At 40.6% G+C, this 12,960-nt stretch overlaps 1 protein-coding gene across 3 annotated transcripts in view; it reads left to right on the top strand.

Annotated features, from left to right (window-relative positions):
• Positions 1–7,204, top strand: part of ASIC1 (acid sensing ion channel subunit 1) — a 348,048-nt gene extending 340,844 nt beyond the window's left edge. For 2 of the 3 annotated variants that reach the window (XM_058171245.1, XM_058171244.1), the window contains one exon: positions 2,170–7,202. In XM_058171245.1, the coding sequence (XP_058027228.1) occupies positions 2,170–2,274 (105 nt within the window). In that variant the 3' untranslated portion in view covers positions 2,275–7,202. Of the gene's footprint in view, positions 1–2,169 lie in introns of all 3 variants that reach the window. The other variant, XM_058171243.1, reaches the window with a different exon arrangement.
• Positions 7,205–12,960: the final 5,756 nt, after the last annotated feature.

Raw genomic sequence — 12,960 nt, 5'->3', positions numbered from 1 at the left:
TCTGCAAGTGGATGGCCTGGCTACATTCTCGAGGATCACTGAGTTTAATCGTACCAAATTCTCTCAACCAATAAAGAATCTACAGTTTAGTGACGGAGTTGAGATTTCTGTATTAGGAATCCTGACCCTCTGGTATTTCTTTTAGGAAATTATTCTGTATTAGGAATCCTGACCCTCTGGTATTTCTGTATTAGGAATCTTGCCCTCTGGTAGAATTACACTTCTCATAATACCATACAATAAGGAATCCAATTCTATTTATTTATATCTACAATATTAATTAAATATTAGGTTAACTTTGCTAGGTCCCTAAATTTCAGGGTAAATAATCTTACAAATATATTCAATAAATGACCAGAAGCCATTTAAAAGCTCAATTATCAATTCAGCTACTCGACACCTGTCCATGCTGCTTTGTGGTGGCTTACCATGGCTAAGGATTTCTCCCCATCATTATCTACTCTCAGCCCCTTAACTTTTTACTCAATCACTTTGAAACCTAGCAACAACCATTTTCTTTACTTCATTTAGCACATATTTATTTTTGGCAGGACAAATCTGTCTTTAGGAGCTAGCGTAACATGCCAAAAATACAACAGTTTAGGTGGTTGCATTCTAGCGGTGTTGCTATCCCAGGGCATGACAGAAGAGCCAGATTGTTACAGCTTTACAGTCTGAAGAGAGTTTGAGCCATGTGGACCTCAGGAGGAATGCAGCTACCAGGAAGGCAAATTTCCTGGGTCCTAGCAATAGCAGACTTATATACCGCTTCACAGTGCTTTACAGCCCTCTCTAAGTGGTTTACAGAGTCAGCCTATTGTGCCCAACAGCCTGATTTTACTGACCTCAGAAGGAGGGAAGGCCGAGTCAACCTTGAGCCAGTCAGAATCGAACTCCTGACAGTGGGCAGAGTTGACCTGCAATACTGCATTCTAACCACTGCACCACCACAGCTCTTGGTGACACTGCTATACGAGTATCCAAAGCCTTTATTACCTTTATCTATAAAATTTGAGGCAGGCTAGTCATACGGGTCATGGAATTTTACCTCAGCCTCCTCTAAGAATGGACTACCACAACCTCTCCTATAATGTGCACTGCAAGAGTCGAAATCTTCTCGCAATATCAGATTTCTAACTACAATGTAAAAACTCTTTCATCCTGCCATCTTGTCATGACAGCACCAGTATCCAACGAATTGGGCCAAGTGGTGCAAAAAAGTTTCAATTAGGGGGCAGTGACATGATTCCTAGTTCATGTAGGAGCACTGGCAGAGACAGGAAGCCATCTGCAGCAAAGTATCTTATCTTCTTGGGCTTCTTTAATGAAACAAGACCAGTCTCTCGAAGTCTTCTATGATAGATGATAAGGAATACCTTGGGAGATGCCCTTTATTCCGAGTCTGATTATGTTCCAGAAGTTTAGCTGTTTTTTTCCAATTCCTAAACCATCTCCCCCTCCAGGGCACTGAGTCTCTCGAACCCACAAATCCTGGGCCTAGGGCAGGGGTGAAATGCTCCCAGTTCGGACCGGATCACCTGATCCGGTAGCGATGGTGACGGGTGGTTTGGAGAACTGGTAGCAAAAATCCCTGCCCCCCCCCCCGCCCCAGCTGAGCCGTGCAATCATCAGAGGTTTTTTGTTTGTTTGTTTTTTATTTTTAAAAGCATTTTTTCTTTGGCCGAAAAAATGCTTTTAAAAGTAAAAAAAAAAGCCTCTGATGATCGCACGGGTCAGCTGGGATCGTCAGAACTCTTTAAAAGCATTTTTTTACAACCTCTTTGGCTGAAGAGGTTGTAGAAAAAATGCTTTTAAAAGGTTCTGGCGATCAGGCAACTCAGCTGGGATCGTCAGAACCCTTTCAAAGCTTTTTTCCCCCTCTGGTGATCCTAGCTGAGTTGCCTGATCATCACAGGCTTTTAAAAGCATTTTTAAACAACCTCTTCGGCCGAAAAAGTTGTAGAAAAAATGCTTTTAAAAGTTTTTAAAAATTGGCCACCCCCATCCAGCCACATTACCCCCACCCCCATCAAGCCACGCCCACAGAACCGGTAGTAACAAATTTTACATCTCACCCCTGGCCTATTCTCAATGTTTCTTGTTTACCATGCTACTTTCATGTCCTTCCTGCTTATGTTCCTTTTTTGCTTTCCCTCTCCACTTTTCCAGAATCCATGTGAGAATATCCGAGGCCATCCAGCAGGCATGACATACGCAGCCAACATCCTACCTCACCACCCAGCCCGAGGAACTTTTGAGGATTTTACCTGTTAACTGACAACTGGATGTACAACTAACACTACCAAAGGGAAGGGCCCATGCTGAGCAGCTTTGGCCCGGCCCAGCCCGTGGACCTGCCAACCTTTTGCAGGGCCTCTTATCTCAGACTACTGGGGAGGCAGCAGAATCCAGCCTCTCCTCATCCATCCGCCCCAGGCCAATGCAGCGATACGCACATGGAGCCAGCTGGACAGAGGTGAGGCTCAGCTGCCAGATCCACTCCAGTTTCTGCTCGTTCCAATGACGCCCTTGGACTTTAAACGTAACAGAAGTGCTGCTGGAAGAAACCCCCCCCCCCGCAGTATCCAGTGGAGGTGAGGGCACAGCCTTCTCCGGTCCACAAACACTGAAGTCTTAACTGTGTGTATCTCCTTCTGTATCTGTCATGCTCCCTAACCACAGCAAGCCTTGTGTGGCAGTGGTCATTGTGTGCAAAGCCCTCTCTCTCTCTCTCTCTTTTAACCCGAATGCCAAGAAGAACCTACAGGAACAGACAGAGCCAGCCTGTTTCTGTGGCATTCTGTTTGTAGAGGCTACTTATCTATCAAAAGGAAGTGCTGCTTCAGTTCTCTTCCCCTCTCCCTTCTGACTGTGCACTGTGGGGAAGCCGACAGTCATAGCCTTCCCCGGAGCAAGACTGCAACTGAACTGAGAGAGCCACTTCCATAGGATGTGCCATCATCTGCTCATCTCATCCAACTGGCAGCTTCTCATTTGACCTGGCCTGGACTCTGCTCTTCCTTGAGCCCTTACCTATTCCATCCATCATCCCAGTCCTCCCGTGAGAAAGGCAGGTAGCGACGCTGTTCCAAAGGTTACAACATTCGCATGATGAGCTGCCTGGGCCCCGCCTGTGCATGTTATTAGGAAAGATGTGACAATTCTTAAGTGGTGAGGTTCAGAGACGAGTCTGCCATCTCACAGGAATTCTCCATAATGTACAAAAGAGATTGTTTCCAAAGAAGTCATGGTTCAGGGTCTGTAGCTGCTAATGGGAGAAGAAAGCAATGCACCTGTCTCTTGATTTGAGCTTCCCTCTTGATTTCCCACGGTAACAGGGCAACATCTAGGGTACTCCTTGCAGGCAGAAATAACGTGCCAACGTTACTTTGGCTGGCAGAAGCTTAGCACTCACTTTACCAAGAAAGAATAGAAGGGACTTTTAAGGCAATGATAGGGGTAGCTTGCTTTAGTACGGTGTGGAAACGACATTGCCCCTTCGTTTTTAAAGGCAGAAATAGTCCCTTATCACCGTCAGGCAAGATTTCATAGGTAAGGATTAAGACGCCACTCTGAGACATGCACAGAGGGTTTCCAGGCAAAATGCATACAAATGATGCAAGGCATTTCTTTATGATGCATCATCAGCATACCGGCAAAATAAAAGAACAGTTATGGGAAGATGTTTCTCTGGAATATATTGTCAAGTCAGACTCCCTGTTTTCTCCTAAAGAAACTTCCAAGTCCTATTTTATAACAGTCACTATTACAACCCAGCCACAGTCAACTAGTTAGTGTTTCAGCCATTTGGCCCCGATACCGTCAAGCCAAGATAAATGGTTTGCATTGGGAAGGAGCATTTGGGAATCTGGGAATGATGGTGGGCATTCTGGTAAAGCCATGGGTCGGGGGGGGGTGGCACGAGTTTCCTTTTTTGTAGCCATTGCTTTTGTCTTAAGTCTCCTATCCAACCTGTCCATAGTGCCTGATACTTCACCTGAGAAAGGCAGAGCAGAATGGAGGTTTGATATCCCTCCCTGCCCCACCCCCACCCACCCCCAATTCCCGAATAGGCACCATTTCAATCCATATTTAGAAGAGCCTGGTTGTGTGGTCCTGTGATGGTAGGCCGCACAGCCTACTCAAGAGACTGACATCACCATCAGTGAACGGTTGTCTAACATCTGCTTCTCCAAAAACGAACTGACATGACCTTGTCTTGTAAGTGTTCCACTTACTGTGTTCCAAGCCATCCTGGTGAAAAGCCTTTCGGAATTTTATAATAGGCTATAAGTTTGATAAGAATGAGAATCAGAAACAGCAGTGTCTTCCTCACCATAACCTTTAAAATTCGCTTCTGGTAGCGATGTGGTTAATATACTTTTTTCTCCACTGTTAATTCAGCCACTCTCCAAGGAGCCCAAATCAACAGAGCTGTCCAAACTGTGATAAACACCCACTGGAATCCGGACAGGCTAAGTTTGGGGAGAAATCTTTTTTTAAAAAAAAAATCAGAAAAGTAAGCCTGGATTATCTGGGATCATCTGTACTGATGTACTGATGCATGTTTAGCCTTAGCGGGGAGATAAGGTCTACACTTTCTCTGTGCTTCATGAGCTTACAAATATAAAGAGAAGTGGGAAACAAATGACCTTTTGATTACATTAAGGGAATAAAATTCCAAGAACCAAGGAAGAAATAAGCTTCTGTGTATCTCCAGGTGTCCATTCACAACACCAAAGGATCTTGATGGCACTTGGACTTCCCACCCTCTCTGCCATATAAACAAACTGTATTTAAACTGCCTCTAAGACTCAAAGCTGCCAGAAGGGGAGACGCCCATGGACACTGGGTGTCCCACCCCCCACTTTTAGAGGAACTCATCCCCCTTTCAGCCTGGGTCACACACATGGCATCTAGTGTCTGTCCTAGTCTTGGCACATCCAGCCTCCTTTTCTTAATATTATTAACTTAGACCTGCTTCATGTGCAGCACCCAGGGCCAAAGTTCTCCTTATCTTTAAGAGCTTTTGCAATACAATTGCTCTTTTTTTAAGCTTTATTTTACTTGGATCCTGATCATTCCAGAATTGAATGTATTTGTTCATTGGGTAGGCTGTTGTGTAACAGATTTCCCAAAGATATTATAATCTGCCACGGCCAATTTTTTCCCCACAAAATCTTCTAAAGTGTTCTTTGCCCAAAAGCATTTTGTTTATTCTGCGGTTTTTATTGACATCATTGTATTTTACTGCTTGAAAACTTTTGAAGATAGGGCTTACATTTTGACCTTCTGTCTACATTTGTCTATCCATTTTTACTATTTCATGCTCATGTTATATTTCTTATATATAAAATATGATTATATACAGTATATACATATATATATATACACACAGACACGTGTGTATATGTATATATACATACATATACACACTCAAACACATACCCGCACATATATGTCATGTCTATGTATATATCCATTCAGTAGCATCAAAAGCCTTGATATTGTGCCATTATAACTTTTTTCCAAACTACCAATCTCTGAATGCCTTCAAATGTATAAAATGTTGAATTCTCTCTGGTATATGTACTATGTACACATTTTCATAGGAAGCACAAGAAGAAGAAAAACGCATTGTATATCAAAACTTGCTCCTCTAACAATGATATAAAGGACAAAACCAACCCCTGGAGACTCAGCCTTTTCCTCTTTCACTTTTCTGCAATCTTTCTTTCTTTTTCTTTCTTTCTCTCTCTCTTTCTTTCTTTCTTTCTCTCTCTCTCTCTCTCTCTCTCTTCATGTTTTGATATCTTCCAACATAGGAACATCTAAAAGAGAGATGAAAAAGTCAAGATGGCCCCAGCAACTGTGCAGTCAAATCCCTATCCCATTTTTGTGTACCACATACAACGTAACTAAAAGAGGCAGGGCTCTCTCTGATGGTACACAGTTGTGGCTGATATTGTGGCTTCTCCATCCCAGCAGATAACTCTGCTGTGACAACACCATACTAATTTAGGTGGTAAGATCAACAAGCATCAACAAGCAAAACCAAAATAATAGCAGTTTTTTAAAGGCAACAATTTCGGTCAAAATATGTAATGCTGAAACTCTCCAGCAACAAAGCAGAATAGCCTTCATTCAAATGGTACTAGGTAAGTTTTTCCAAAAAAAAGCCTTTTATTAGTTTATGTACCATGTTTAAACTTAGTTTACCATGCTTAAACCATGTTTACTAAATACATCAGAATTAATGCAACACAGACATTAATCATATTTTATAAAGCAGAAACCAGAATGGCTGCTCTCACAAAATGTAAAGCACAATATTGCTTAGTGTAATGTAGGAACATTGTCTCTCACTATGTGTACTTGTATGTGTATGGATGCGTGAATAGATTTCAGCGTATAATATGTGGAATTACTTGAGATACATCTGAACAATGCCACCTCCATCTATATATGTTGTCGGTCAGAACAAAAGAGTTATTTGGAATGGCTTGGTCACCCATTACTATTTTAACTTTGGAGTCCTTGCTCACAGAATTACAAACACATAAACTGCAAAGCTGCACTATAGATGCATTCAGCTGGTTACCCTTTTGTAAGTATCATCATCTTAGAGAAGATGGCAGAATATTTAAAAAAGAAAAAAGAACCACAGATATATTTAGGAAAAATCTGTCATTTTTTTAAAGAACAGTTGTACAAGTCATCAGCAAAACCTTTGAAACACAAACTTAACCATCACATTTTAAGCTTAAATGTGTTGGGCAAATCCAACCCAAGTCATTAATTTATCATTCAGGAGATCATGTTATTCAGAAAACCACTTTCAGTTAATTATGATAACTTTATGTATGTCCTGTGCATACAACCATAGGGCTACATATTAGTAATACCAATATCAATTAATAACAATATATGGGAACATGAATGGAAGGAGATCATTTCACCCGCATCTTGGAACACTTCATGGTGTCATCTGGTCATTGTGGAAAACAAAATGCTGTCCTGAATAAATCTGATTCAACATAGTTTTTGTTATGTAACCTGTCGTTTTGGAAGTTGATGCTAATGTCATCCTTTTAGGAGACAGCTGTATTTTTTTATGACTAAATGTCACTACAGTACTGTAAGTGGAATATTTGTATGTTGCTGGCATAGCACACATCTGCATAAAAATCACATTTAGACTGCCCAGTAGTGGCAATCACCATTTATATATCAACTGCTGTCATTAATGACTTTACTTTGTCCTCTGAATCTTCATTGCAATTTGCCACTCAGAATTAATTGTCCCGCTTGTGTTAATAGCATGGAAATAAGATGGTTGATTACAGCTATGGAACACACATAAGATAATGTAAGCAGGATCAGAACAGTGGGGAACCTTCCTTAACCTAATGCCAGCTATGCAGGCTGAGAATCTTAGGATTTGTTTTTCTCAACACCTATGACTGGAATAGTGGAATGGATATAATAAATAGCACCTCATAAGGTTCTTGAAATTCCTCCAATTTTAATAGCTGGCCTACAACAGCTAAAACCAGATAATCTTGAGCCTGCTGCCAATTTGAACTATTTGATGATGAGCTACATTTGGCTGGTGTTCCTTGGGCTCTTCTTCACAAACAGGTTTCAGAACCATGACTCAGATTTGGTCTGATGCCCCAAACAAACCAACTGTTCTTACCATTCCTGGAGGCTGATTATGTAAACTGTTAGGCTCTAGACTAGAGTTACAAATGGGCAATGAAGTGGTCACATGTGCTAACACTAAAATTTTGATAGAGCATGTCCTCAATACCTAGTGATTCTAAGCCAACGTTTTGCCCTTTTCATTCATAAGCTGTTAATTCAAGTTGCACCTTTTTCTCTTTGTCAGTTATTAAGCGGCTTCCTCATTTGCTTAAAAACTTTGCTTTTTCTGATCCTCCACTAAGAAAATGCAGGTCTGGGATTCTTCCTTTTTCATATTCCCAAAGCTATTCAGTTACAGATTTGCTAGGGGGTGGTTTTCTGTCCTGCTTATGACTTTTATATTATATGTTTATGCTGTTACACTTCAGGCCATCATTTTCAAAGCACTGATTTCTACTTCTCACTTGCTGCATGTTTGAGCAAAATAAAATAACCTAGCAGTGCTGTCCTATGGTACACAGTTGAATGGAGAAAATATTTTGCTAATAAAACAGTCTTGAGGACAGTGAAAATATTTGATCTCTAGATGTTGTAGTTTGCCTACATTTACAACTTACCCCTAGCATTGGCCACACTAGCTGAGGTTGATGGAAACTAAACTCCAATAACATCTGGAATGCCATATATGTTCTACTTCTTCTGCAGATAAAGATTATGGAAATCACAATCAAATGTGATATTAAGAGAAGCTATTGCTCTAGTTAAGAAATAATAGGCATTAAGAGAAGCCACCGTTCCTTCCATTCTATGAGACTGAAAGGTATTTTCAACATTTTTTTACAAGTCTGCACTATATAGTGCTGTAATTACTTTTGCAACATAAATATGGAATGAGATAAAAAAAGAAAACAAAATCTGCAATCCTATGAACTCTTGTTTGGCTTAAACCCTAACCCCTCAAATGAACAGTGGAACCTTCATCTGAATAGATATGCGTAAACTCATATTTCACATGTTCTAAAAATGGTAATTTCCAGGCAAAATTATGCTATCCAGAGTTTAAATCAATACCGGACCTTCTAAGAAGTAAGTAAACATTGGCTTACTAAAAAAAAAAAACCAACCCCAGAGCAAAATATGATAATCCCATATGCTCCTACTCTGCATTCAAACCTTCTCTAATCCTGGATCAGCTTTAGGGTGTGCTAAAGCAAAGTGAATTAAAAGGCATTTTTGCATGACCAGGATATTTCTTATCTTTTTCAGATTTGGGAAAATATATTAGTTGTGTTTCAACCAAAGCTTTTAGAAAAAAAGAGACACAAATAATTTGCGGTACTTTGACATGATAGTGGTCCACATGACCACTACTATACTACTCAAGAAACTGACAGGATAGAAAGCACAAGGCAAATGGTTAATATCAGTGCATTTTTTTTAACATGTTTAGCCAGTCGGTCATGGTAATCGTTATTTCAGGGGCACTTACGTTAAGGCATAATATACACAATCATAAAATAACAATTCCTACATTATGCCATTACAAATTAGCATATGTTTTCCATATAGCATCCGAAGCAGCATCACTATAAAACGTTTGGGGGAAAGTAACATGAAATAGTGGTCTTTAAAGCCTATGAAAGTTTTAAATTGATGGGTTCACACCTACGCATTCCAGAGGAAGTTGTCCTGTAGGACAGATACATAATGACCCTATTTCTCATGTTGCAACCTGATTTCACCCCACCAGCAGCAGCACACCTGCCATCAGGTCCTCAAAATTTCTTCTAAAAGCAATGGCAAATTCATACAGCGAAGATGTATGCATATACAATGTCCCTCTCAAAGAGCCAAATGCCTTCCTAGATGTGGGCTGGAAAACAAATGCTGCAGGGAACGTCAAAGTTGCGTATTTACCTTTCATTTTGTTTTGAAAAACTGACAAAAAGCCATTTCAAGGGTTTCCTTACTGGCTTCAACAGCTAGGAAAGAGAGAAGAGGAAGCAGCTAATTGTAGAAAAATGAGCATTTTTATCTATAGCTTCTACCTGCCCAGAGAGGACCTGAAAACAAAGATGGCTTTTCAAATATATTAGGTATGTGCATTGTTTTAATCTTGGCTTCTCCATGGTCATCCTTGATTATCTGCTGGAAGGCAACTTGTGAAAGAGTTCTAGTTCCCCTTTCAATTCCAATCATAAATGGTTAAACTAAACGTTCCTGATGCATGTGGGGCATCTTTATAAAAAGGCACTGAAGATAAGAAAATTGCCAAGCACAAATACTGCAGTCAACTGTGCTATGAAGATGATAAGTGCAAGTGCTTATGCAGACTACAGAAACTGTGACAAATATGCTAATTCGATTCATACTTATATGCACAGAGAAATGTGCCAGAAAATTCGCATCTTTAGCCGCACACTATGTTGACCTTGATTTACATGCATTTCCAACCTGACAGGGGAGCCGGCTGCCTACATTTATCCCATTATTATCCCATTCACGTTTTACGAAATATGAGAAAAGAGAGGAAGGAAAGGGAAACAGAAGCAGGAATAATCAGGAGAAAAATCTATCAGTTTATCATTGATGCATACGTGACTTAGTTGCAGCAACAGAGTAGAAGCAAAGGTGACTGGCAAAAAACTCCTCAAAGGAAATGGTTAAATCATTACATAAACAAGAATAATAACAACAAAACTTTTTTGACTTAACCTCAAATTATGCTGCTCCAGAACGCAACAATCTTTTGTACAGTTCAACGTTCCCCAATCATGTGCCTTCCAAATACGTTAGGAGTACCATTCCCATCAACCTCAATCAAGAAGGCACTAAGTGTTTAGATAAAATCGCTGCAACTCATTTGGATGGGAAAGATGCAAGTATATGCATCTAAATCAGCGGTTCTCAACCTGTGGGTCGGGACCCCGTTGGGGGTCGAATTATGATTTGCCAGGGGTCTCCTAAGACCATCGGAAATATGGGAAGTATACTTGTGAGTCGAAGAATCGTGCCCCAATGGTTGACTCCACAAGCCAGCTGTAGGCTCTTCAAATCGCTAGCCGAATTCGGCTTCAGGCGTGATGAATTAAAAAAGAGAGAAATCTTTGCTCTGATGTCTCCCTCTCAAGCCAGCTGCAATCACTCCCAATCGCTAGCCTAATCTGGCTTCAGGCTCGATAAACTTAATAGGGGAGGAGTCTCCGCTTTAATGCCTCTGTCCTCAAGGCAATCGCAAGCAGATCGCTAGCCAATAAGGCTTCAGGCGCGATAAATTCAAAACAAAAATAATTTTACGGTTGGGGTCGCCGCATCATGGGGAATTGTATTAAAGGGGTCGCAGCACTATAAAGGTTGAGAACCACTGATCTAAATAATGTTGGTCTCCCTAAACTGCCTTTGGCAGATGACAAGAAAAAGCAGGTATTTAACAAAAGAAATGTTCAAAGCTAGAATGTGGCAGGCATATTGGTGGAAATAAAGTTGAAGAGTCACAAAAGGATTATGTTACAGCAAGACCTGATCACATGTAATTTTTGTGAACAGGACAGGGAACAGGCATAGGATGCAAGGATCCTGAGTTTGTTACCTATGTATATTATCTGTTCATGCACTTTAGATTCACTGAAGGTAAATCACAAAGCAAAGTGCCATTTGTGCACACTTCAGTAAAAATATAGATGCAGCCAGTGTCTGCCTTGTGCATGTGACCTGTCACTAAAGATAGTATCTTAATGTTTGAGAGTATTGTGGCAGAACAGACTACAACGAGAGAGAGGATGACAGTCTTCTGGTATGTGTGTGTGAATGCATCATGTCATGTCAAATATGAAAACGAATACCCATAGTATTTTTTATTGAGAACTGTCCCTCAAAGCACACAAGCTTTCAAGTTTTCCAAAGCTCTTCAACAGGCAAAGAACCAAAAAAGTTGGAGATTATAGAGATGTATTAAATTTAGGCCAGTTTGTGGCCACGAAGCCTGTATGTTAGAATTCAGATTAAAAGAATCTGGCAGCTGTGCAGACATCTTGAAGCAAAAAGGTAAATTTCATGAATCATGTTATATAGGTAGTCCTCGACTTACTTCATTTAATGACCAGTCAGAGTTACAACGGCACTAAAAGAAGTGCTTTATGACCATTTTTCATACTTATGACCCTTGCAGCATCCCCATAATCATGGGATTAAAATTCAGATGATTGCCAACTGACTCACATTTATGACCATTGCAGTGTCCTGGGGTCATGCGATCACCTTTTATGACTTTCTGGCAAGCAAAGTCAATGGGAAAGCCAGACCTACTTAACAACTGTGTTACTAATTTAACAACTGCAGTGATTCATTTAACAACTGCAGCAAGAAAGGTCATAAAATGGGGCAAAATTCACTTAACAAATGTCTCCCTTAGCAACAAAAATGTCCGCCTCAATTGTGATCATAAATCAAGGACTACCGTTTTTTAGTGAAGTGTTTACAACTGTCCCGACAAGCTTACTTTTTAAAAGAAAAGGAACCCTACTGAAATATGAGGACATACATTAGTTTCAAAACACCTTTTGCTTCCACAATCCCCAAAATATAGTTTCGATTTTTAACGTTACTAAATCCCTGTTGCAATACATGACGTAATTATTATTATTTTGTTACTTTTGGTGCTGCAGTATTTAGCCTTTCCAAAAACCGATTCCTATTAATAGCATAAGATTACTGGGACGTGGCTCACCAGGCTAATGCAGTCTGTTATTAACACACAGCTGCCTGCAATTACAATTACTGCAGGCTCGAGTCCCACCAGGCCCAAGGTTGACTCAGCCTTCCATCCTTTATAAGGTAGGTAAAATGAGGACCCAAATTGTTGGGGGGGCAATAAGTTGACTTTGTATATAAATATATAAATAGGATGAGACTATTGCCTTACACAATGTAAGCCGCCCTGAGTCTTTGGAGAAGGGCGGGATATAAATTCAAATTTAAAAAAAAATTACTTAAGTGTTTTAGCACAAAGTGAGAAAAATCCCTGTACAGGACTTTGGGCATTCATGGATCCATCCCACGGAGACTGGCTTATTCACCTGTCTCAATGGCAGGACGTTTCTCCTCTGAATTTAATTTAACCGAGTTAAACCAGCTCCAAAAAGCCTGTCGTTTTACCTATGCACTTCAAGCGGCGGAACTGAGATCCTCCAAACCAGGGGTCCCCAACCTTGGCAACTTTAAGCCTGGCGGACTTCAACTCCCAGAATTCCCCAGCCAGCTTTGCTGGCTGGGGGATTCTGGGAGTTGAAGTCCGCCAGGCTTAAAGTTGCCAAG

Source organism: Ahaetulla prasina, chromosome 2, assembly GCF_028640845.1.
Source record: "Ahaetulla prasina isolate Xishuangbanna chromosome 2, ASM2864084v1, whole genome shotgun sequence".
Lineage (NCBI taxonomy): Eukaryota > Metazoa > Chordata > Lepidosauria > Squamata > Colubridae > Ahaetulla > Ahaetulla prasina.
The sequence above is the reverse complement of the archived record's forward strand: the minus strand, read 5'-3'. Positions and strand labels throughout refer to the sequence as shown.